At 30.7% G+C, this 24667-nt stretch overlaps 2 protein-coding genes across 2 annotated transcripts in view; both read right to left on the reverse strand.

The window, feature by feature from the left end:
• LOC145324968 (chitin deacetylase 8-like) overlaps nt 1-4419 on the reverse strand; it is a 12295-nt gene extending 7876 nt beyond the window's left edge. The window contains exons 1-5 of the mRNA XM_080167740.1: nt 4310-4419; nt 3646-3714; nt 2980-3128; nt 2387-2486; nt 1829-1906 (exon numbers count right to left, since the gene is read on the reverse strand). The gene's annotated coding sequence lies outside the window, so the exon portion shown is untranslated. The remainder of the gene's footprint in view (nt 1-1828; nt 1907-2386; nt 2487-2979; nt 3129-3645; nt 3715-4309) is intronic.
• LOC145324424 (uncharacterized) lies at nt 1535-23950 on the reverse strand. Its single transcript, XM_080167013.1, has 13 exons — nt 23840-23950; nt 17750-17810; nt 16629-16721; nt 12287-12494; nt 11229-11304; nt 10746-10799; nt 5049-5155; nt 4310-4399; nt 3646-3714; nt 2980-3128; nt 2387-2486; nt 1829-1906; nt 1535-1546 (listed from the first exon to the last, which is right to left on the reverse strand). Exons 1-13 carry the CDS (start codon nt 23889-23891, stop codon nt 1535-1537), a joined length of 1149 nt encoding a protein of 382 aa, XP_080023139.1. The 5' UTR covers nt 23892-23950.
• Nucleotides 23951-24667: the final 717 nt, after the last annotated feature.

Below are 24667 nucleotides of genomic sequence, written 5' to 3' on the forward strand. Positions count from 1 at the left end.
TGATTTCCTTGTTAAGCACACGAGTGGAAAAAAATATTAAATGTCCACTTCAAGGTTATGGGTGGAAGTAGTCAAATTATTTCAACATATATTTCCGTTAACAAGTTTGCTAGTTGTCCGTTTTAGCATCATATCTTAAATTTATGCCCATGTAAAAAATTTGGCAATCTTAGTATAAAATTTGGGAATGTCCAAGCCCCTCAACGGGTGAAACCTAATTCAACCATAACTTAAAAATAGGGGCGATTCATCGTATTTTTAAAATGGCTTTTGATAGGTTATTTTAGGTTAGGTTAGGTTATATTAGTTTAGGTGATTGTCCCACAGGGTTAGGCAATTGGCCCCGCAGGGTTAGAGCCCCCCACAGGGGCTAGAAATAGGAGAAAAGCTACTGTGAAAAAAAACGAAGAATCGCCCATTAAAGAGCGTTGCCACGAAAGGGACTATACCCAAAAATTTGATAAAGTTAATCTAGTCATTATATTTCATTCTATGCTTAGTTGAAAGGACAGAAAATAAATTCAAAATGTCATTAAACTGAGATATTTTAAAAGTAAGTAAAGGTTTTCCGGCTTTTACCAATTAATGTTTTAAATTACTATTTTCGAGGATTTTTGAATCTTTGCGCACATTTTAATAATGCTACCCCGTATATAAAACACTGGGCTTGTCCCATGATTTATATTTTCTTGTTAAAAGATAGACATTAAGTCATGCCAAAAGGCTTTAAACAACGAATCTTTAAAAACTTTGGATACATTTTACCTATTGATATAACTCCCCCCCCCCCAAAAAAAAAAAAAACTTTAAGATTGGTTTTATACTTTTTAAACCCATTTTTTTACCGTATCGTATTATAGACAGCTTTCCACGGATATTGAAAATAAAGATAATAGGATTTTTACCTATTAATATTATGATTTTCATTTTAATATTCGTGGTAAGATGCTATATATGATTTTCAGTATGGGTGAGAACCGGTTCTAATCCTGCGGATATTAGTCATTTTTAAAAGTTTTAATGGAAATTTTTTTCTAATGCTCAGACAAACACTTTTTAATCCATTTTTGTAGTACATTTGGACCATACAAATGAGTATAAAAATTCTATTGGTAGAAAAGATAAAACTGCAAAAATTAGTAGAAAGGAGGAAGGAGCTGGGTGGGGGGTATTGATGTTACTTGCAAATTATGAGATTTGTCAAAAATTGCATTTCCAAACCCTACATGCTCATTTGAAAGAAAGAAAACTACCCCACCTCATTAAGACACAACATTTTTATGGTACTTAAAGCTGATTTTTACATGTTTGTTTACTATTTCCCCTAAAGCATTATGGCTAAAAGCTAGTAACAATTGTTAAAACAATCCAAATCAATCTAATAGTAGTAAATCCTCTAGATATAGTAAATACCAATTCTTAACGATTTTTTTGTTAATAATTAAGTTAAAATTTTGGGTGGGGAATTTTTTTCTGGATGCTATCTTTGAGTTGGTGATGTAGCATAAAACCTGCATTAGGCCAATCAAATATTTCACTGAAAATTCTAAAAAACACATTTTGACAGGCATATATTTATTTAGTTTGTTTAAGTGTATAGAATTTCTTTCTACAAGCGGCTACGCCCATAGATGTCTCTAGGGGCACTTAATTGAGGGCAGGGGTGGGAGGTAGTTCATTTTTAAGACATTTTTTTCTGGGGACAATTTCTAAAATAGCTATAAACCTTCCCTGAGAAGCTCGCTTTAATTAAGAACACACACAGACAATTATCCTGTTACTTATATCAAAGTATTAATCTGGTATCTAGATGAAGCAAAATGCCTACCTTAGAGAAAAGTTCACCAAAGCTGTAGGAAATACTGTGCGATGCAATCTCATGGCCGGCTTTATGCAGATTTTCAACCTAAAATTTATTTAATAAAGGTTAAATGGATGTATTAAATATACCAGAAGATATCGATTAATTTTGAAAACATTTTAGCTGCATATTTCTAACTTAATAGTATCTGCTAAACAAAAAAAAACTAGACGACTAGTTTAAAATTTTAGAGTTGCTGACTTTTTTAATAGCAAACTGTCAAGATATAAGCAAGACAAGTCCGTAGATTGCCCAAAAATAACCTTGCTAATAAGGACCGACAATATAAACAGCTGAAAAGACATAGTTATGATTCACATTATAATTTTTGTGTTGATTAATTTCAAATAGCTTGTCTGCTAGGGGCATAATACAATTAGCGGCATTTTGCGCAAGTACTGAAAGTTAAAAAAAAATGCTAAATGACCAAAGTTGCGTTAGTATATATGATACCCAAAGTCAAAGACAACCAAAAGATTGTTATTTAGATAAGCATCTATTATACAGAAAATAATCGAAATATACCTGTGAATAGTCTGTCCATTCATGGCTGACATAGAAAGTTGCGGATATTGGACAGCCATTCGGGTTTACTTTCTCTTCAGTAAATAGTTCTTCAAACAGTCTGAAAATAATTGTTATAGTATTAAGTAAATGAATAGAGGGGGGACAAAGTATATGTATCTCTACCTACGGAGTGGGGATCCTGTCCCGATTTTGTATTGGGTCTTATTGTTTTAGTATACGTAAAAATAATAGGATAAATTCGATAAATTTTCTTGGGTAAGCCAAGGAATAAGGGTTTCCTAAGTTTCATATTTTACTTTATATCTATGTAAGACTTTTATTTGGTCTTTTATGTGTTTCAAGGATTTTTAAAAAGTGTTTTTATAACACCATACTTGTCTTAATTTTTTTCAAGGCGAGAATCATGTTTGGAAAGTTGGAAGGAATATTGGTAGTTTACCTCATATTACGTCTGGACCACAAACTTTTGTTAGGTTAGCTTAAGTAAAGGGTAGGAGATGCTAAGAATATTTTTTCTCCAAAATTGAAAAAGGTGAGGGGAGGGGGCGACGGTAAAATAAAATTTGACTATTTTTTTCTAAATCCATTACCTTTTATTGAGATCATTAATGGCGCCTTCAAAAGTGAGCAGAACAATCTGCGGCCATTCTGAATATCCATTCTTCTCATACTCAGGATGGTTTAGGGTTGGTCCTCCGCAGTGGCAGCTGGGCAGCTGACATGCTGTTGGGGTACACTTCTAAACAGGAAATGGTAATTATTTCTATATGATGTTAAGGTAAAACGGGTTTAAGGACGTCCAAGCTTTAATTTTTTTGGGGTGGGGTGGGGGTAAAATCTGATCTATTTTTTAAAATTTTCAGGGTGAATACGAAATTAGTTTGGGGGTGTCAATAGCCTCAACCCCCACCCCCCTCTCCCCTTAGACGTTTCTGAAAGTAGAAAGAATATTTTTGAAGTTAATATCAATAAATCACCGAATATGACGTTTTGTTTGATTCCCCCTTTGACTTTCAGCAATTTTAATTTGTTTTGAATGACCAATCATTTTAGTATCGATCTATGCAACAATATGCGGATTGGGGAGGTTGATTTGGTACCTCAAGGAAAACCTATTAGTCGCTTTCTTTTAATCATCTTTTGTGTGAGTTGATCTTTTTCCTCAATTTTTTTTTAAAATTCGCCAGGGTCCTTTATTGAATAGGAAAACTTAGTCCAGCTATTTGCAAGATACTAAGAGGCATATACACAAATACCTGTGATGGGTTTTCAGGTTTACTTCTGGTTAACGCCAAGTCCGATAAGATTTCTTGTGCCAAAGGATTCTAAAAAGTAAACATTTGAAAATAAATGAATAGTTTTTAAAGGTTAATCAATACCCTATACCCTCCCTCCCCCCCCTCCACTTAAAAACAAACTTTCTTAAACTTGTCTAGCCTAAAGAAAAAAAAAGTATAAATGTGGATCAAAAGAATATAAAATAGTACTTAGACAGGTTTTAAGCTACAACTGCAATAGTATTGTTGTTAGATACAGCATCATAAACTTTTATTAAAAGGGTTAAGTCTTTTTTAAATTCAACTACAAATTGTAGGATTTACTATGCCTCCTCTGGACATATAGACACTACCAGTGTGGAATATATTTATATCCAAGTCAATTATCTTACTACCCCTACTTTACCTCGTAAGGGTGGGATTCTCCTTCAATTTTTAAGTGATCATCTAGAGAATCCAGTGCAACAATATCTTGTAATGGGATGTGATGCTCTAACACCCAAGGATATTGGTTAAGTAACATCCAACAGACAACCATCCCCACTGATTGCACGACCCTTGTCTGAGAAGTAAAAATTGTGCATGGTTATGAGTTGCGCCTGTTTATGGGCCAAGGCATTCCCCAACTTACAACACTTACTACCTGGAAATGGTCTTGCTCCTCAAAATCATAGAAAATGCTGGATAGATGAGAATCCCATTCTGTATAGTAGTAACTATTCAACTCAGCCGCCTAAATATGATCCAAATTAACTTGCATGGTTATACATATAATTGCCTGCGGGTGCGTAAATAATAATTTTTAGCACTCAATTAATTCTTTTTTGGCCCTAATATATATTAGATGTGTTAGAGTGTTTATCTACGCCCCATAGGTCTTTATGGTAACTTTGGAAACTTAAGGGAAGGGAGGGGTGAGTTGACCCTTTTAATTACAGTTTTAAAAAGTAAAAGAAAAAAATAGGGGGGAACCAGTCTTCTAGGGGTAATTTTTTTGGGAGGGGGGATTGTTGGAGATACCTTTCCCTTACAAAGTTATAAACTTTAATATGATCTATTAAAAGCTTCAATGCATGTAAAGGAAAACTATTTTTGTCTAGCGTGATCCTTCGGTACAAACATATTTAAACTCTGGCAATAATGGTCCAATTTGGACTTTACATCCTATTATATAAAGTAGTAAGCGTTTTTTGTCTGTCCCGAAGGATCTCGTTAAATGCTGAACTGATATTGTTGGATATTGGATGAGGTTGACTTTTCACCCTCATAACTGAAGTGCCCCTAGAGGCTTCTAGGGGGCGTAGCCGCTAGTTATTCTAAAAGTAATGCCATCCTATCTTTTATCTTCTTGTATTCAATTCAATTATTCTAAAACTACCAACCTCTGTGTCATCCAAGTTTATTGACACGCCAGGATAAGTTTTTAGTAGCTCCTTCTCCACTTCTGATATTACTGGAGTAACTATAGACTCAGATATATACTCATAATCTAAATAATTATATTTTGAGTAGCTCCTTCTCCACTTCTGATATTACTGGAGTTATTATAGACTCAGATATATACTCATAATCTAAATAATTATATTTTGAGTAGCTCCTTCTCCACTTCTGATATTACTGCCTTCTCTACTACTGATATTACTGGAGTAATTATAGACTCAGATATATACTCATAATCTAAATAATTATATTTTGAGTAGCTCCTTCTCTACTACTGATATTACTGGAGTAATTATAGACTCAGATATATACTCATAATCTAAATAATTATATTTTGAGTAGCTCCTTCTCCACTTCTGATATTACTGGAGTAATTATAGACTCAGATATATACTCATAATCTAAATAATTATATTTTGAGTAGCTCCTTCTCTACTACTGATATTACTGGAGTAATTATAGACTCAGATATATACTCATAATCTAAATAATTATATTTTGAGTAGCTCCTTCTCTAATACTGATATTAGTGGAGTAATTATAGACTCAGATATATACTCATAATCTAAATAATTATATTTTGAGTAGCTCCTTCTCTACTACTGATATTACTGGAGTAATTATAGACTCAGATATATACTCATAATCTAAATAATTATATTTTGAGTAGCTCCTTCTCTACTACTGATATTACTGGAGTAATTATAGACTCAGATATATACTCATAATCTAAATAATTATATTTTGAGTAGCTCCTTCTCCACTTCTGATATTACTGGAGTAATTATAGACTCAGATATATACTCATAATCTAAATAATTATATTTTGAGTAGCTCCTTCTCTACTACTGATATTACTGGAGTAATTATAGACTCAGATATATACTCATAATCTAAATAATTATATTTTGAGTAGCTCCTTCTCCACTTCTGATATTACTGGAGTAATTATAGACTCAGATATATACTCATAATCTAAATAATTATATTTTGAGTAGCTCCTTCTCTACTACTGATATTACTGGAGTAATTATAGACTCAGATATATACTCATAATCTAAATAATTATATTTTGAGTAGCTCCTTCTCTACTACTGATATTACTGGAGTAATTATAGACTCAGATATATACTCATAATCTAAATAATTATATTTTGAGTAGCTCCTTCTCTACTACTGATATTACTGGAGTAATTATAGACTCAGATATATACTCATAATCTAAATAATTATATTTTGAGTAGCTCCTTCTCCACTTCTGATATTACTGGAGTGATTATAGACTCAGATATATACACATAATCTAAATAATTATATTTTGAGTAGCTCCTTCTCCACTTCTGATATTACTGGAGTAATTATAGACTCAGATATATACTCATAATCTAAATAATTATATTTTGAGTAGCTCCTTCTCTACTACTGATATTACTGGAGTAATTATAGACTCAGATATATACTCATAATCTAAATAATTATATTTTGAGTAGCTCCTTCTCTACTACTGATATTACTGGAGTAATTATAGACTCAGATATATACTCATAATCTAAATAATTATATTTTGAGTAGCTCCTTCTCTACTACTGATATTACTGGAGTAATTATAGACTCAGATATATACTCATAATCTAAATAATTATATTTTGAGTAGCTCCTTCTCTACTACTGATATTACTGGAGTAATTATAGACTCAGATATATACTCATAATCTAAATAATTATATTTTGAGTAGCTCCTTCTCTACTACTGATATTACTGGAGTAATTATAGACTCAGATATATACTCATAATCTAAATAATTATATTTTGCGTAGCTCCTTCTCTACTACTGATATTACTAGAGTAACTATAGACTCAGATATATACTCATAATCTAAATAATTATATTTTGAGTAGCTCCTTCTCTACTACTGATATTACTAGAGTAATTATAGACTCAGATATATACTCATAATCTAAATAATTATATTTTGAGTAGCTCCTTCTCTACTACTGATATTACTGGAGTAATTATAGACTCAGATATATACTCATAATCTAAATAATTATATTTTGAGTAGCTCCTTCTCTACTACTGATATTACTGGAGTAATTATAGACTCAGATATATACTCATAATCTAAATAATTATATTTTGAGTAGCTCCTTCTCTACTACTGATATTACTGGAGTAATTATAGACTCAGATATATACTCATAATCTAAATAATTATATTTTGAGTAGCTCCTTCTCTACTACTGATATTACTGGAGTAATTATAGACTCAGATATATACTCATAATCTAAATAATTATATTTTGAGTAGCTCCTTCTCCACTTCTGATATTACTGGAGTAATTATAGACTCAGATATATACTCATAATCTAAATAATTATATTTTGAGTAGCTCCTTCTCTACTACTGATATTACTGGAGTAATTATAGACTCAGATATATACTCATAATCTAAATAATTATATTTTGAGTAGCTCCTTCTCCACTTCTGATATTACTGGAGTAATTATAGACTCAGATATATACTCATAATCTAAATAATTATATTTTGAGTAGCTCCTTCTCTACTACTGATATTACTGGAGTAATTATAGACTCAGATATATACTCATAATCTAAATAATTATATTTTGAGTAGCTCCTTCTCTACTACTGATATTACTGGAGTAATTATAGACTCAGATATATACTCATAATCTAAATAATTATATTTTGAGTAGCTCCTTCTCTACTACTGATATTACTGGAGTAATTATAGACTCAGATATATACTCATAATCTAAATAATTATATTTTGAGTAGCTCCTTCTCCACTTCTGATATTACTGGAGTAATTATAGACTCAGATATATACTCATAATCTAAATAATTATATTTTGAGTAGCTCCTTCTCTAATACTGATATTAGTGGAGTAATTATAGACTCAGATATATACTCATAATCTAAATAATTATATTTTGAGTAGCTCCTTCTCTACTACTGATATTACTGGAGTAATTATAGACTCAGATATATACTCATAATCTAAATAATTATATTTTGAGTAGCTCCTTCTCTACTACTGATATTACTGGAGTAATTATAGACTCAGATATATACTCATAATCTAAATAATTATATTTTGAGTAGCTCCTTCTCCACTTCTGATATTACTGGAGTAATTATAGACTCAGATATATACTCATAATCTAAATAATTATATTTTGAGTAGCTCCTTCTCTACTACTGATATTACTGGAGTAATTATAGACTCAGATATATACTCATAATCTAAATAATTATATTTTGAGTAGCTCCTTCTCCACTTCTGATATTACTGGAGTAATTATAGACTCAGATATATACTCATAATCTAAATAATTATATTTTGAGTAGCTCCTTCTCTACTACTGATATTACTGGAGTAATTATAGACTCAGATATATACTCATAATCTAAATAATTATATTTTGAGTAGCTCCTTCTCTACTACTGATATTACTGGAGTAATTATAGACTCAGATATATACTCATAATCTAAATAATTATATTTTGAGTAGCTCCTTCTCTACTACTGATATTACTGGAGTAATTATAGACTCAGATATATACTCATAATCTAAATAATTATATTTTGAGTAGCTCCTTCTCTACTACTGATATTACTGGAGTAATTATAGACTCAGATATATACTCATAATCTAAATAATTATATTTTGAGTAGCTCCTTCTCTACTACTGATATTACTGGAGTAATTATAGACTCAGATATATACTCATAATCTAAATAATTATATTTTGAGTAGCTCCTTCTCTACTACTGATATTACTGGAGTAATTATAGACTCAGATATATACTCATAATCTAAATAATTATATTTTGAGTAGCTCCTTCTCTACTACTGATATTACTGGAGTAATTATAGACTCAGATATATACTCATAATCTAAATAATTATATTTTGAGTAGCTCCTTCTCTACTACTGATATTACTAGAGTAACTATAGACTCAGATATATACTCATAATCTAAATAATTATATTTTTAGTAGCTCCTTCTCCACTTCTGATATTACTGGAGTAATTATAGACTCAGATATATACTCATAATCTAAATAATTATATTTTGAGTAGCTCCTTCTCTACTACTGATATTACTAGAGTAACTATAGACTCAGATATATACTCATAATCTAAATGATTATATTTTGAGTAGCTCCTTCTCTACTACTGATATTACTGGAGTAATTATAGACTCAGATATATACTCATAATCTAAATATTTATATTTTGAGTAGCTCCTTCTCTACTACTGATATTACTGGAGTAATTATAGACTCAGATATATACTCATAATCTAAATAATTATATTTTGAGTAGCTCCTTCTCTACTACTGATATTACTGGAGTAATTATAGACTCAGATATATACTCATAATCTAAATAATTATATTTTGAGTAGCTCCTTCTCTACTACTGATATTACTAGAGTAATTATAGACTCAGATATATACTCATAATCTAAATAATTATATTTTGAGTAGCTCCTTCTCTACTTCTGATATTACTGGAGTAATTATAGACTCAGATATATACTCATAATCTAAATAATTATATTTTGAGTAGCTCCTTCTCTACTACTGATATTACTAGAGTAACTATGGACTCAGATGGACTAAAAATATAAAATAATCAAGTTTTAAAAAGAAAACCAACATTTGATTGCACGATCTTTGTTGGATGTCCTAACTGTACATGGTAATGAGTGGTACAAATTTTAATGTCTTAAGTTATGACGCGGTTCAGGCCAAGATTCGAGCCCATCACGTCCCCTACTTAGGACCTCATAAAGATTTCCTGTAAACAGTTAATACCGACAAACAAACAGATAAACACCCAGCCCCAGGGGCGTCCAAACTTTTTTTTTTTTGGGGGGGGGGGGGGTAAAATTTATTTAAGGGGGGGTAATTCGGTTTTGGGGGGGGGGGAAATAGCGCGCGACGCGAATTTTTTCCCCCCCCTAAAATTTTTACCCCGGTGGTAAAATTTGCTTGGGGGGGTAATTACCCCCCTGAAATCTGTTGGCAGGGGTAAAATTTATTTACCCCCCCCCCAAAAAATTTACCCCCGGGGTAAAATTTTTTTTGGGGGGGAATTTAAATTTTATTAAAAATTTATTATTAAAAAAGCGCGCGAAGCGCGCAAAAATTTTTTTGGTTAGAGATTTTTTATTTTGGGGGGGTATTTACCCAAATTATTTGGGGGGGGGTAAATAACCCCTCCTAAATGGTTGGGGGTGCCTACGGCACCCCCAGGGTAGGGGTAAATTTTAAATGGAGGGGGGGGGGTAATCGCCCCATTACCCCCCCCCTTGGACGTCTATGCCCAACCCCTTTCAGTATTTAAGAATAGTTATCGCATTTTACTATTGACAGTTTTCCGTGGACATTAAAGATAAATATTATAACCAGTTTTTTGGCCCTGGGGGGCCGAAGGCCCAAGCTAACAAAAATGGTATTACTTTTATGATATCTATTTTAATATTCATTGAAAATTGTCTTTAATACTGAGCTATACATGATTTTTCTGTATGGCTGAGAACTAGCGCAAATCCAGCGGATATTCCTCGGTTTCGAATCCATAGTGGAAATTTTCCTACCTTGTTTATCAACTTTATTTCCAAAGTTGGGAGATTCTGGTACGCTCGATTCTTCTAAAAGAATGAAAAGAAACATTATATTATTTAAATTAAAAAAACACATCAGTTGTTATATTTATACTGAAGGGAGGGAGGGGATAGTAGGCTGTTAATTACACTGGTACACAAAGTTTAACAATGTTATTTTCTTTGTTGGCTTAAAAACTTTAAATTTGTATTGGTTAGTTGAGAACTAGTATTCAAACAAAATCATTTAGAGTAATTTAACTTAAATTGCTCTGACGTAGTAATAGTCAGGCATATTTACCTAAGCTGGATCTTTAAATCATTTCAATGGTGCGCCAAATCGGGGTGAGCCAACTTTCCACCAATGAGAGCACAGCATTTTACGAAATGCCGCGCTGTGATTGGATGATTGGTGATTGAAATGATTTAAAGATCCAGCTCTAAATTATAAAGTAGCTGCGCTATTAATATAATTACCATTATTAATGAGATTATTTATATTTTCATTTTGTGATTGTTTTCTTGGTACTCTAAAGTCACCTTCTGCAACAAACTAAACAAAAAGAAAAAGAAGTATAGAATGATAAAACGATATATGTAAATTATGGTCCAATACATAAATATTGGTTTATAATTTTTATATATGTATAAGTATGAAGTCTATCCGTTTGTCTGCACCGAAAAAAATCCCATCAACTGCTGGATTGACATAGCCCTTCTTAACATTAAACATTTTTTGTCCTGGAAAGGCATTTTTTACTCCTGCACCATCACAAAAAAATATTACTATCCACCAAAAAATATCGATTATAAAATAATTGTTGACCATGTAATTATATTTCAAACTAATTCATGCCTTCTTTTTAAACAAACAAATTGCGAGAAAACGTCTTTAAATCTACATAAAATAACTAGCGGCTTCGCCCCTAGCCTCTAGGGGCTCTGCACAAGAGGTAATTTAAAATAAATAAATAAAAATAAGTAATACTAGTGCTGCCCGTAGTTTAATTTTTTTGGGGTATGGAATTTTCATTTTTATGGGGGTTGGGGGTGTCCCACCCCCAAACCCAAAATAGCTTAAAAACCCCCACAGGACCAGTATATATATTCCCTAAAGAGTAGAATCCAATCGGTTCAGTGGTTACCGAGATCTTAAGGTACAGACGGACGGAAGGACAGACAGACAGACATCGTTCTACTTTGTATTATAGATTGTTAACTGTCTGTTTGTAACTTTTAACTCGTGAGGAAACAGTATCTGTACACTTACAGATACTCTACATTTTCCACGTAGCTTTTCTATAGACTGTTATGTAATTCCTTCCACTCTAGCCTACTACTCTCAGACGTCCTTACTGAAATTGCAACCTATTCTGATTACCATTTTCTGAGATCTTAAGATTCAGACGTAAAAACTTTACTAGTGAGATTTTGATGCACCGCCTTTGAACTTAATTGTCTTCTTAAATTTTTGGAAAGCCTTATAAGACAAAAACATTCCGAATTAACAAAGAAAAAGAAGTAAAAATTCCAACCTTTTGTTCAGTTTTTTCACTTGTATCTTCTGTACTTAAACGTCTTTCTTTGTTTACATTTACATCTTCATCACTGACAATATTTTCATAGTTATCTTCAGACTTGCGGATTTCTTCAGGATACCTTTGTGGATTTTCTTCACGGGTTTGAACAATGTTGGACGATTCTGTCACTAATTTCACTTCGGGTATTTCACATTTTACATTCCTAAAAAGTAAAAAATACTATAATATTTAATATAAAACAAGGATGACAACATCAATAAATGCAACGGTAGGACAAACGTACATTAAACGATTATTGAGTTGCTACGCTTTTAAAACCGTACCTTATTGTTATAAGGCTCATCTTGCAAAGTTTGAAATCGAAAGGACATTACTAAACTGTTTAAATTTATGAAAAGAGCTAATTGTTCCTAATGAACGGTCCGGATCTTAATTATAAAAGAGCTTCGCTTTTTAAAAGAACAACAGAGTAGTATACAATAAATTAAGTGAAAAACAAATTTGGAAGAAATTGCAATTTAATCATTGTTTCTAATTTTAATGTTTAATTTTATTCAAACAACTTAAGTTTTAAATGTTCAAATATGTCAAAAGTCAAGAAATATTCAGTCTTATATATCCTACAGTAACTAACCGTCATCCAGACGTGTCTACAATCCTTAAATAAAGTGTTGCTTCGCTACTAATATTCAGATATTACGTTTTAAAACTAGGATGACAGTATCAATAAGCAGGACAAGATTATTTATACAGCAGAAATTCAGTGGTTCAAGGATAAAAAAAAACTTTCACAAATGTTGTGTATTTTTTTTTAATTTTTAGCATGAATGACAGACATACAGACCAAGTAAATTGTGAAATTTAGATGTCTCTCTGCAATAGCAGCCGTGAAAATAAAATTTGTCAAATAGCATTGCGGACGGACAGACAAACGGAAGGACGTGTAGACATACGATGTTAATTATAGAGTAGCTACGCTACTATAAAGAAAAGATTCACTGCAAATCTCTTACAGTTCTAACTATAACTCAAAGAAATGACCATTCAATTTTTTTGTCAATTTCCTTTACCATCTTCAACTTTTGTCAACAAGGATGAAAACATATCTAAAAGCGTATCAAATCAATAGTTCTGAAAAAAGGTACACTTAACATTATGAAATTTTAGACAAAAAAATAATTTTTCATATTCAGGTTGATTTTTTCCTGTTGACTTTATGGTTTTTAAACTTCAATTAAAGTGGTCAAGACTTTAATAAAAATGCAGGGATCGGAAGCCTCACGTAAGCCGCGTGTAAGCCTCAGTGAAATCGTGATTTTATCACTATAAAATTCAGCTGGATGTATAAAACGGCTCTTTAGCAGACAATCCTTCTTTCTTAAATTTTTTTTTCTGCTCACAAGCAGGTTTAAAACTGAGGCTTATGCGCGGCTTACGTGAGGCTTCCGATCCCTGTAAAAATGTGTCGTAGTTGAGATAATATTATTTAAAATCCGCAACTCCTAGAAATTTAAATAGCCCCTTATGTTGATATCATAACATCATTATGAGTTTAGATATTTGAATTTACTTTGATTTTCATATTGATTATATTTTTACCTTTAAACTGTTTTTAACCTATTTTTGAATGGGGGGTCAAAAATATACTCTGCATTTTTTAATCAGACTGCAGGGCCCAAATTTTAATTAGGCCCTCAAGATAGTTTTTTTGGGGATTTTAAAATTTATTTTTTAGTATTCTAAAAATGGCAGACCCCCCATTCAAAAATAGGTTAAAAACAGTTTAATATCTCACTAATCAATGAACCTATTTTGGTATATTTATTAAGGTAGCTTTACATAGATCCCTAGCTGGTTTTTGGCTAATCTATTTTTAAATTAAAGTCTTGGTTATTTTTCTACCCCTTCACAATCTCTCTTTAAAATAAAAAGCCACTTGTGCAAAAACAACAATAATAAGAATTAAGTAATCTATGGAGTATCTCCGCGCATTCAAATGGTCAATTTTTTTCCTTGGCCTTTTTCCAAAGATAGATTTTATGGAATGTTGATTGTTAAAAGATTTTGAGACAACAATTGTTGGTTTTGTTGGCCACTTTAGTTACAACTATTTTACTATAATAATATTCTTGACAATTATATTTCAAAATTGTTTATTGTTTGGGTAAAATGTATTGATGCTACAAGGATGATTTCGACCATAAGTAGCGCAGCGGAGCAGCTTATAGGGCCTAATAAAAAATGACGTCATACAAAACAAATGACCAATGATAATCTAGTATACATTTTAACATTGGTCAATTAAAATGTATACTGGCCTATCTTAGGTCATTTGTGTTGTATGACGTTATTGTTTTTATTAGACACTATAAGCAATTCCTTGAATGAATTAAGAATAGTAACTTGATAATTGAACATTTAATTTATTAAAATGAAATGATAAATATAAAAATTCATAAAATCTAATGAACTTTTATGTAAAAAAAGACCTAAATAAGTATGCCAATGGGAGGGGTCTTTTGACTGTAAATTACACTGGCATCCAAAGTTTTCAACCAATTTCATCTTATTTTAAAAAATTGGATCTTTTGTTGAATTTCTAATTTGGTTGCTTCAAATCTACTAGTGTTTACTTTGGACTTATTACCAATAATTTTGATGTACAGAACTTGGGGTAATGTTGTTTATCATCGTTGGGGATGTTTATCAATTTTAATGTCAATTGTCTTATTCCCTATCTTTACTGAGTACATCCAATTAAAATTTGTTGACATTATTTTTACATATTTATTAAAGTTAGAATTATTACGGTAAGCGAAGGGTAAGGAATATAGGGATATGAGAATGAAAGAAAAAAAGTTTTCCATTTATTCATTGTATGAAAAATAAAAAGGTTAAGTAAATTATATACTACTAGCGGCTACGCCCCAGAGGCCTCTAGTGGCACTTTAAATGTTTTTTTTTGTTCAAGTCTCTACGATACCTCTTTATGATGCGTTCAAGTCTCTCAAATATTTTTAAAATTTTCATTTTTTGGTGATTTCTCTTGGAAGGGTGGTGGTACCTTCCCCAAAAATTGTTATAAACCTTCAAGTTCCTATGATAAGCTACCCTGATAAGGAGAACCCGCTCGGTTCAGCGGTTAGCGAGATGCTTCGGTACCCTCAACTATTAATTTTAGTTTAAAAAAGAAAAATATAAATAAAATTTTTGGAGGATTTTTTCCCCAATATAGTTTTAAACCTTCCCTAAACATAAAGAAAGCTTCACTGTAAAGGAGAACAATATCAGTTCAGCATTTAACATATCCCTGTGTCCCTGACAAGTCCATATAAATATTTAGATGTCACACAGTTAACTTGAATTCAAACCAAAAATAGCATAAACACAAATCATTGTAAATAATTTCAATAAAAGATTTTGATGTCTTTGACAGAGAAGGCTTAGCTTAGGTAGTTAGATACACAAACATATTTCTGTTTGATAATAGAGAACTAGTTTGGCCCTCTCTACCCCTATCCTCCTTATTTGAAAAAAAAATTGGGGGGGAGTATTTTCATTTGAGATATTAAAAGAAACTATACACTAACTTTTTAACGGGGGGGGGGGGGCGCTTACGAAAAATCCTCCGTATCTTTGTTTCCTTAATGACAAATTTACTCAAAATGTTAATTTTCTTTAATTTATTTGATGAAAAACGTCTAAGATACGCAAAAGATCTTTTAGATTTACACAATCAAGGGAACAGAAGACAATAAAGATTACAATTAATCTTCTTAACCCAAAAATGTATCATAAACTAAATGCAGAATTCCACGCATGATATTGGTGAAAAGTTAATTTTTCATCCATTATCCTATCTCTAATCATCAGTAGACAATAATTTGTTGGTGTAACCAACTTGTAAGCTTGTATGTGACATCCTTGAATATTCAATTCTTATTTTGGTCAAGGGTCGACCGTTAGTTAATTCTATGTAAAGATTGTTATTTTCTTCTTTGAAAAAATGTAAAGACTTCTGATTGTATAAGATACATTTTGAACCCACTGCAATATAGTTGAATTTAGCATTCAAAAACCACAAAACCGTTCTATAGTTAGAAACGTGAAAAGTTATAGATATTAGGAGTAGTACCTTGGCCCAATAACAAGTACAAATTTTCCCATATAGGAGTTTAAGTTAGAAAGGTTGGTTGTCCGTTAAAATTTGGATGTCAATGCCTTAGAACTTATTCATTATTTTGCCTCAAATACTATTACTAATACATTGTGGTAAAAATACCAGAACTTTAAATAAAAAAATTGGCTGAATTTTGGCTGGTGATTTTTTTCCTACCTTGGCCAATCACAGGTCAGATACTGTTGGCTGAATAGAAGTCCTCCTGCGCAGCTTTCTTGTACTGCACTGCCGTACACACACACATAGTATCTAAAAAATAAGTCTTGTTTAAGGGAATGGACATTAAAATTAGAATTCATATGTGTGCAGTTTCTTTTAGTAAACCACAAGACACAAAATCAATTTCTTGTTAAAGGGAATGAACAATAATAAAAAAGTTTTTAAATGTGTACAGTTTTCTGTACTGCACTTCAGTACATGAACACAAAATATCAAAAAAATTAGTCTTGTTTAAGGGAATGGGTGGGCACTTTAATTAAAAGATTTTTGGTCAGCTTTCTTATACTGCATGCAATGCCGTACATGCACACATAATATCTAAAAATAAGTCTTGTTAAAGGGAATGGGCATTAAAATAAAGCAATAATAATGGATATTTCTAGAATATTCAGATAAAACGAAGATGGTAAAAGTCTCTCCACAGATTATGACGTCCTACGATAGAATAGCCAATGAGAGGCTAGTATAAAATTTATGCTGGATTCTCATTGGCCATTCTATTATATGACGTTATAATAATCGGTGCAGGTACTTTTATCATCTTCGATAAAATATTTAAGTTTAGTTCTCTTTGACCAAGGTCAAAATACAACTCGCAAAGACAAGCAAAAGTTATACAGCCTGCCTATTATTTCAATAACAGGAAATTTAACAATAAAATAGTTGCAAATATGAGACTAACATAATTAATATTCCAACCAAGTATTGACAAGTCTGTGCAAATTTATAACAAAAAATATCAAGGACAAAAAGAGACATATGATAACACTATTTTTGAGACTAGATTGAAGTCTAAATGTTACTTAAGGGTACCCTTTAAACCTCCCTTATTTTTTAAATAAATTAGATATTAATGGTGGATAACCTCTATAAGAGGATCTAACCCTGTGGTTCCTTAACCCAGCGGGACCTAATATAAACAAATATAATCTTACCTAACACTAGAAAAACTACCAATTCCCTACTCTCAAATTTTAATCTATTTCAAAATAAAAAAAAAGGGGGGGGGGTTGATGTGCTCCACTGTGCACTCTGAAAGAAAACGCCTGGAAACCAACCTGGAACAATCCTTGGGATCCTTGAAGTAGCCAAATTGTTGAGGACAACGGAACTCGGACCCTGAAATATTTGGTGTACATTTACTTCCGCGTAATTCTCGCATACACTGATAAATTTTTCTTTAAGCTGGCTAAAACAGAGATACCCTTTACTCTATCCACCCCCCTGACCATGGAGGAACGTATTTGCCGATATCTTAGGACTATATTTGCAACCTAAATTGACGACAAAAAGTCCCTGTTACAATACTCACGCATTCTATACCTATTATTTCATCATTATTTTAGTATTTAAAACCCTATGATCTTTAAGTCGTTGTGGCTTTTGGCTAGTTTGAAATTTGTCGGAATCCAAGGAACACCACCCTGAAATATTACATTCCAATGCGAACTTACATTTATAGTTGTCACACAATATTGTCAACATTTTTACAGTAGCGAAGTTACTCTTCAGGTTTAAAGTCGGTTGATTCTTAGTTGGTCTATAATGCAACGGTTTTTTTAAGTTTTAGAAATAGCTCAATTACATACATAATTTATACAAAAATTAAAAAGTGAATTGGTCCTATAAATTTATTTTTTTTTGTACAAAAATAGAAGTTTTTTTATAAATAGCAATCTAAGAGTTTTATAAGGAAAAGGTGTAGAAAACATTTGTACCTAAATATATTTTCTTTGTGGATTTTTTGGTTAAATTGTTTGAACTCTGTGCAACAATAGCCATAGCATTGAAGCAACATTGCACTCTTCATCAAGTCAAACAAATTATAGTAAAGTCTTTTTTTCATCAAATATAAAGAGTATTTTTTATTTAGATTAGATTTGAAGGATACATCTTAAATTTTCCATTTGATTACCCCTTATTGTTCTGATACAGAACAAAATAAACCTTATAACAAATAATACCTAAAGAAAAACCATTTAAAGGGAGTGTGAACGTAAAAATTTCTTATCTGATTATCAAATCTTAACATTTACTAAGCACATTTCACTACACTGATCAACCAAAAATGTCCTATTCACAAAAATATCCAGAAATAATGCCTTGATTTTATGGTATTTTGAGAGGGAATAAGGAAAAAACAGGGAAAATCTGAACGTTTTTGTTTCTTATAATGTTTGTAGGGATATTTAACTTGTCATATATAGTTGAAACAATTTACTTACTGTTAAGGATTTATTTTATGCTATAAAATTGCCAATTCGTTTTTTTATAACGTAGTAATTAGGTAATAAAGACATATTTTAAATTCGCATTATTGACAAAAAAAATACCTCACTGTCTACAAAGGGTTGAATCTCATAGGTTATATAAAATAATAATATCCTTTTTTATTGTGTTGAACAATAAATAACCCACTTTGGAGAATTACTTTACACTTTTATCAGACTGTTTATAAAGAAATATTGCGTCTTTATTATTTACAAAATTTGTAATTAAAGGTGGGCGAGAGATGGACCATTTAAAGTTAATTGGATACTAATAAAAAACCTGTTTCTGGCTTTGTTATTGTATTTGGTTTTCAAAAAAAAAAATATTGCTTATTTTATCAATTTCTAAGTAACTATACATTGGATTAAAGCAAGGATTATGTTAAAAGTCAGCTTAGCCTTAACTGTTAGGAAAAATCTAGAACTATGTGAAAAAGTTTAATTTTAGCTATAATGGGAGAAAAAAGCAATTTAATGCACATTTTATATAATACAAAAAATTTCTTCCTTCAAATTTTCAAATCGTCGGAAAAAGCCGTTTTTTAAGCAAACAAAAGCGCGTTTTGCTCTATCTGTGAGATATTATGAATGAGATAATGTTAAGATTTGATATTAAGATGAGAAAAATTTACGTTCACAGTCTCTTTAAAAAGGGTATTGCTTTTTTAAGATAAAGCTATTTCTCTGTTTTTTATTGACTTTAATTAATTTTTTTCTGTATTATTCTTAGTTTATTTTTAATGAATATACTTTGATAGTATGAAGTTACTTAAATCTGGTCGGCTGAATTTGAGTTTCCGATTGTGTACATAGTTTCCTCATCCTATCTCAATATTTACTACTAGCTAAAAAGTTTAAAACTTCCAAAAAAACTCAAAATTTGAAAAATTAAAATTTTGAATGTAAAATGTATAAATCGTTTATGAATTATATCACTTTTCCCTTTGACCGGAGTAGCTGAAAATAGGCTATCTGCTGTACAACTTCGGAAATTAGGAAAGAAATAGGCAACTTATTTTCAGTTGATCTTAAATCTGTATGTCTCAAGGGAGGTAGGGGACTTTGGACCGTAAATGATACTAGTACCCCAAAGTTTTATGACTCTATAATCTTATTATTTGGGTACTTTAGTAAAATATCTATTTAACTAGTTTTATTCTTCAGTGGGGGTTAATTTTGTTTATCATTAATTCGGATGTATTTCAATTAATCGTCATTGTCTTATCCCTTTAGATCCCTGGTTTATGACCGAAGAAAATGTTTAAATTCATAGAATAATTGAAATATCTGTGGTATATTCTTCATAAAATACAGAGATCCTAAGGGATAAGACAATGGACGATAAATAAATGTATAACCCGCATTACAATAAAAAATTACCTCTCCTTTAGGTTAAAATTATTGTTATAAAGTTTGGACAAGGAGGTTTGTACAAACCAATCCAAATTCGAATCAAGTGTTCAAAAGCCAACCATTGAGATATCCTGCTTTTAAAAACTTTGGGTACCACTGTAATTTACATTCTTATGACCGCTACCTCACTGATACCATAACATTATTTTAAAAATATTTTAGTTAAAAATTTAGAAGAATAATAAAGGATGTTGATTGTTCAACCAAACAAAGCTGGATCTACAAGTCTAAGTTTTTTTTAAATTCTTTGATTAAATATATCTGTATTGATATTGTAGCAAAGCTGAAAACAGAAGAATTAACAAACCAATGATGTACTGTACTCTCACCTTTAAACGAAAAATGTAGAATTGCAGCTAATTTTAAAAGCTTTTTATATTAATAAGATTTTGATAAAAAAAATTATAATATATATTGTTTGTGGAATTCGTTATTGTCTTCTAAAACATGGGTCAATGCTAAATGAGGCATGTTTTGTTAAATATTTGATTTATTTATTATACCAACCTTAATCTAAAACCTTCTCAAAACAAAATTTATAATTTTAAATTAATATAAAAATCATACATTTTGTATGTAAGGAAAAATGGATAAAAGTTGTTAAATCAACGTGAAATTAGGTCAAAGTTTTGCAGTGCTAGGGTCAAAGGGAAACATGGAATACAGGGATAATGCATAGGAAGATAATAAATAAGATTATAAACAAAATAATTTTTTCTAGGGACGATTTCTATTGGGAGGGTTGTGGTACCCTCCCCCAAAACAATTATGGATCTTCCCAAGAACTATGAGAAGATACATTGTAAAGTAAGACATTCTTTGTTCAGCGGTAAGCGAAATCCTACGGTTCAATCAGATAGACAGAAAGACATTATACATTGATTAAAGTTATAATTTATATTTAATTTGGATTTCTTAAATCATACAATTATTTTATATTATAAAAAAACATCTATGTTTTTTGTTGTTGATATTTCTATGGGATGATGTGAGCTATTGCACAAAATTGGTTATATTTGAAAACAGACATACAAACTATGAAAAGAAAATTAAGAATAAAGATTTAGGTACATTTTGAATAAATCATTACTTGAAGGGTTTTTAATTGGAAAGGAAGGATAAATAAAGGGTCAGGGAAGAGATGGAGAGGGGAAGGGAAGATTAGGAGCATGGCTATGAAGGGGAAGGAAAGTCTAAGAGAAGTAAATAAAAATGAATCATATGTCCTTTAGAAAACTAATATCTCAGGTCCTATAAGAGATAGAGGGCTAAAGAAAATTGTGTATGTTTTTGTTTAATAAGAATTTTTTGATAAATAATTTGCTCTTTATCTAATTGACCCTGCCAAATTTTCTGGCATACTGTGCACGCCAGGAATATTCAATAAATTTCAACTATCAGTTAACTGTCATACACATATTTAAAAAGTCACTTAGTTATAGCCCTCTATCTTTGACGTACATTACATGAGATAAAGGTAAAGTAGAGGTATAAAATTTGTTTCTACACTAATCCTTCTTTGCTTTTCCTTCATTTATTTTTCTGAATGCATGTGGCTTTTGGAGATAGGGAAGAGAATATTTCGTGCGCTTGTAATTTGTATCGGCCTAGAAAATTTGTTAATTCAAGTATAATCTTAATATTATACAATTAGGTAAAAAATAGATTTCTGTGTCTTAGGAAAGCTAAAGGCAATATTGTACTAGGAAGAACACTTTTGTAAATACAGGATACTACTTCATGACATCCTTATATTTTTAGAACTTGATTATTAAGATACTTATTTTTAAATGGTGTACCTTTTTGTCCTAGGAATAATCGTTCCAAAAATCAAAATAATAGAATAATTGACATTATTTAAAAATAATCATGCTTTAAAATTACGTAGAGAATTTCTTGCAACGAATATAAAGAAGCTACGCTTTCTTAATTTTACCTTATTGTTAAAATAATCATCATTTAAAGTTTGAATTATATAAGTCAATTCTAACATACCTAAAAGAGCTCATCACTGCGTACAGCAGACGGACGTACAGACCCTAACTATATAACAATTTCGTGTTTAAAAATATAAATAATGGCTTATTTTTTTCATTAAAATAGAAAAGTTCACATAAATCTAAGAATTACAAACGAGAATATTAAACTATTTCTTCCAAAACATAGTTATCGATTCATGTATCTATCTCTTATATGCATTAATTCTATTTTCTTACAATATTGTTTACATAAAAGGAAAATGTAGCATGGAAAATTCTAAAATTTACTTTGAATCATTTAAAATTTGTTTTAGAGGTCGAAATTAAGCTAATATGCTTGATTAATATAAGTATTGAAGGCTTATATTTCTTAGGAAATACTCTGAACAATGAGTACCTTCTCTGTATTTCATATTGGCCGTCCGTTTGTATATAAGATTAAGGAAATAAAATGTTCTTGGTTACTTTAAAAGTTTAGCTTTTTACGTTTTCTTATGATTACCTTACCATATGGCAACTACCCTTTTACATGAATGTCTAAAAAGGTCTTTTTAAAAATATTTGTAGTGCTGATTTCTTCGTGTAAGGTCAAAAATGGATAAATTGTTATACAATATTTGTAGAAAAATTTGGATACAAAATTTAATAAAAGTAGAGAATTTTTTTTAGGCAAGAATAAAATAATTTGTTTTTTAAACTTTGGGTACTTGTGTAATTTTCAATCAAATGTCCTCCATCGACTTACAGAAAGAAATTTTTAAAAAAGGGAGATGCATGTTGCGGGTAAAATCCGTAAGGGTGTGTGTTTTAAGGCTTAAAAAAAGTAGTAGAACGATAATATTCACTAAATATGTGTATTTCTTATTGAAAAGAACTATAGACAAAATTTTTCTTTTTATATTTGACATTCTGCTGCTGTTTTTAACTTAAAACACACAACCTTTACGTATTTTACCCTCAACCTACTTTTCCCTTTATTTTTCTATTTGATTCTTTCATTGTCTTAACTATTTACATAAAAAGTTTACATCTGAATTATAAGAGTTATTATAAAAAATATTAATATAGAACTACCCCCAAATATTCTCTTATTAAAATATGTCAGTTGTATGTAAGCAGCAGTAAAAAGAAGAAAATAATAGCCGTTTAACATAAGTAGTGTACTTTTAAATTAAGTCAAGACTGATTCAACATAATTTCTTTTAAAATGTGTCAAATGAATACAAAAAAGCAGAACTTTAGAATTTTCAAAAGGGAAAAAAAAGCGTTAATAAAAAAAAAGAATATTTATGATGCAAATATTAGATCAATAATAATCCTAAGTAAGCTCTGATAAAACTGTGTCTAAAATTTTAAAGTAAAATTTATGGTTTAGCTATACTATTTTGGATAATGTCAAGCTTGTTATTTTAATTTTTTCGCCTTCAAAAGATTAGCGTTTTTGCGACATGATTAGATTTTAATTAAAAACTAATTAAAAGCTTACCTAGAGCATTACTAAGTAGCAACAAGACGATGATAATTTTTAGATCCCCCATATTTTAACTTTTAATATCACATTAGTATGCAACATTATTTTAGCTAACAATTAGCCTCTAAAAAAACAAACAATTAAATTGTATATTTAAATTTGAGTAGCGTTGCTACTCTATGTATTGGCATAGAATAAGGAGGAATAATTACTGAAATCATGTTATTTACTAACAGCCTTATAGCCGTTTTGGTCTTTCAAATGTTCCATTTTTACTTAAGGCTAGCCAGGCAGAATCTTCTAACTGGATTCTATTCTATACTTTATCTTCTTTGTGTATTGGCTGCTGATATGCTATATGAAACTATCGGCTGAGCCCCGAGCAACTAGGGGTTCTGTATTTGAAGATGTGGGTATGTGCAGAAAAATAGCTTAAAACCATCCCAAGACTCTTCCAGGTTCAGTATTAATTGATGTCTAAAGCTACAGCCAAAAAAAAACTTACTTCTTTATTAAAGGATTTCATCACTCAATTAATTACCCCTATTTTACCACTACAATAACATCAAATTGTCAGTATTGATTAAATTGCTTAGTCACAGCCATTGACATTTAGCTAAAACAATTTAAATTATTTGTGAATAACAAATTAGAAGCAAGAAAATTAATCTGAGCTTGTATATATCTAATCGTCTTTGTTAAATAAAATAATTAAACAAAGTATATTCAACAATGTTTGTGCTTCTATGAAAATCTCTGTCCTTGATTTTAATTCATTTTTTAAGCAATTTTCCTCAAAGTGAAAAGGAGAAACTGACCCCCGCCCCCTACTCCCATATTTTT

The sequence above is a fragment of the Acartia tonsa genome, chromosome 7 (genome assembly GCF_053477335.1).
Source record: "Acartia tonsa isolate MP-2025a chromosome 7, ASM5347733v1, whole genome shotgun sequence".
Classification (NCBI taxonomy): Eukaryota; Metazoa; Arthropoda; class Copepoda; order Calanoida; family Acartiidae; genus Acartia; species Acartia tonsa.